This window comes from Orycteropus afer, unplaced genomic scaffold, assembly GCF_000298275.1.
Source record: "Orycteropus afer afer isolate SDZICR_OR568_19922 unplaced genomic scaffold, OryAfe1.0 scaffold00217, whole genome shotgun sequence".
Lineage (NCBI taxonomy): Eukaryota > Metazoa > Chordata > Mammalia > Tubulidentata > Orycteropodidae > Orycteropus > Orycteropus afer.
Genome location: NW_006921804.1, coordinates 1,568,641 through 1,570,279, shown reverse-complemented (window position 1 = coordinate 1,570,279; position 1,639 = coordinate 1,568,641). Strand labels below are relative to the sequence as shown.

The window sequence follows — 1,639 nt, the reverse complement described above, 5'->3', positions numbered from 1 at the left end:
CCTCCTTAGGTTTCCAAGGTGGTATCACTACGGAAGTAGATTGCCCAACCTTCCTTCTGAGGAGTGGCTGTTGGGTTTGAACTGCCAGCCTTCTAGTTAGCAGTCGTCAAGTGCGTTAGGCACTATGCTACCAGAGCTTTCAGGGTAGACATAAAAATAAATGACTTTTCACAAGAAAATGGGGAATGCCTCCCTGAGCTTCAGTTTCCTGTAGTCCTGGTAACTGGAAGTTCATGCTTTAGTATTCTTTTCCATGACAGCAGCTTCTACACCCATCAGGTCTAGGGCTACTTCACTTCATTCTTTCATTCAAAAGGCTGAATACTATCTAGGCTCTAACGGGTACTAAGAACACAAAAGGAAATCAATACATAATCTTCCCCCTCAAGTAACTCAGTCTAGTATGGGAGAGGATCATGACAAAACAATATTCAGCAACAGATTAACATACAGGTTAATATGCAAAAATTACGCTTAACTGAGCTGAAACCACACCCACAACAGAGAAGTCAACTTTTCTTCAGCCTAATCACATACTCTAAAGCATATACAAAAGAAATTCATCACCACAAAGAAATACAGAAATACTAGGGAAAGCAGCTGGTGGCAAACTACTATAGTTTAATCCTTAAAAGATAAGCTACCTTGGCAGCATTGATGTTTCCAGATTGAACTTTCTTTCCAGATTCACGCTTTGTGTTCTGGCCTAAGATAGAAAAAAACAAAAGGCAACAGCCCAGGATTACCTACCGCACATAAACTATTTATTTAAATCCTTGATCTTTGGAAATAAACATAGCTTCATGGGTATATATACAGATAAAAATTTTTGATATGTGAGCTTACTGAATGTGAGTTATACATCAAAAATAAAATGTAAAAAAGTCACAGATACTTTTGACTATTTACCTCTTCACTTACTTCAAACCCTGATATACTAAGAAATAATCTGCAAGGCTTCAAAACTCTGGAATCCTGGTCATCACTTTCTCTCTAACCAAACACTCATGTATTTATAGCAAGGACTCATAACCAAAGATCCAGGAATGAGCTTCAGTGGGATTAGTGAACTAAGATTTTATGAGAAAGTGGGTGATAATGCATTTTTTTTTCCAGTGGGAGGATCCACAGCTATCATCAGAATCTCAAAAGTGTGAAGACCCTAAGAAAGTATGGAATATTGCTTTACAAAGATAGGGAAAGTTTTGGGGTTTTTATCTTCCTGCTTGTTAGGGACCATATTCTGATAGTCCTAGTACAATTGATAGTGTCCCTTTTCACTCTCCAAAGAGTGTACTGCTTTGCAAGATAAATCATATGGTTATCCCATGGTTGGAGGTAGTAAGGATGCCTCAGTAACCCATTCACTACCCTGAGAGCCAACTACATATTTCAATATGGAGCTTAATCAGTTACAGCCACTAATGCCAGGGATTAATGCAGACCTAAAAAGGGCTTCACAAATGCGCCACTCACCCCAGGGCCCTCTTTTTTTTTTTTTAAATTGTGATTTGGGTGAAAGTTTACAGAGCAAATTCATTTTCCATACAGCAGTTCACGCACACCTTGTCTCATGACACTGAGTACAATTTACCACAGTGCAACAGCTCCCCTCCCACTCACTTCCTCCTGATAGTTA

General features: G+C 39.0%; 1 protein-coding gene across 1 annotated transcript in view; it reads right to left on the bottom strand.

The window, feature by feature from the left end:
• The window catches only part of CCT3 (chaperonin containing TCP1 subunit 3), a 31,391-nt gene that overhangs the window by 28,270 nt on the left and 1,482 nt on the right, over positions 1-1,639 (bottom strand). The window contains exon 2 of the mRNA XM_007948606.1: positions 645-706. Within this exon, the coding sequence (XP_007946797.1) occupies positions 645-706 (62 nt within the window). The remainder of the gene's footprint in view (positions 1-644; positions 707-1,639) is intronic.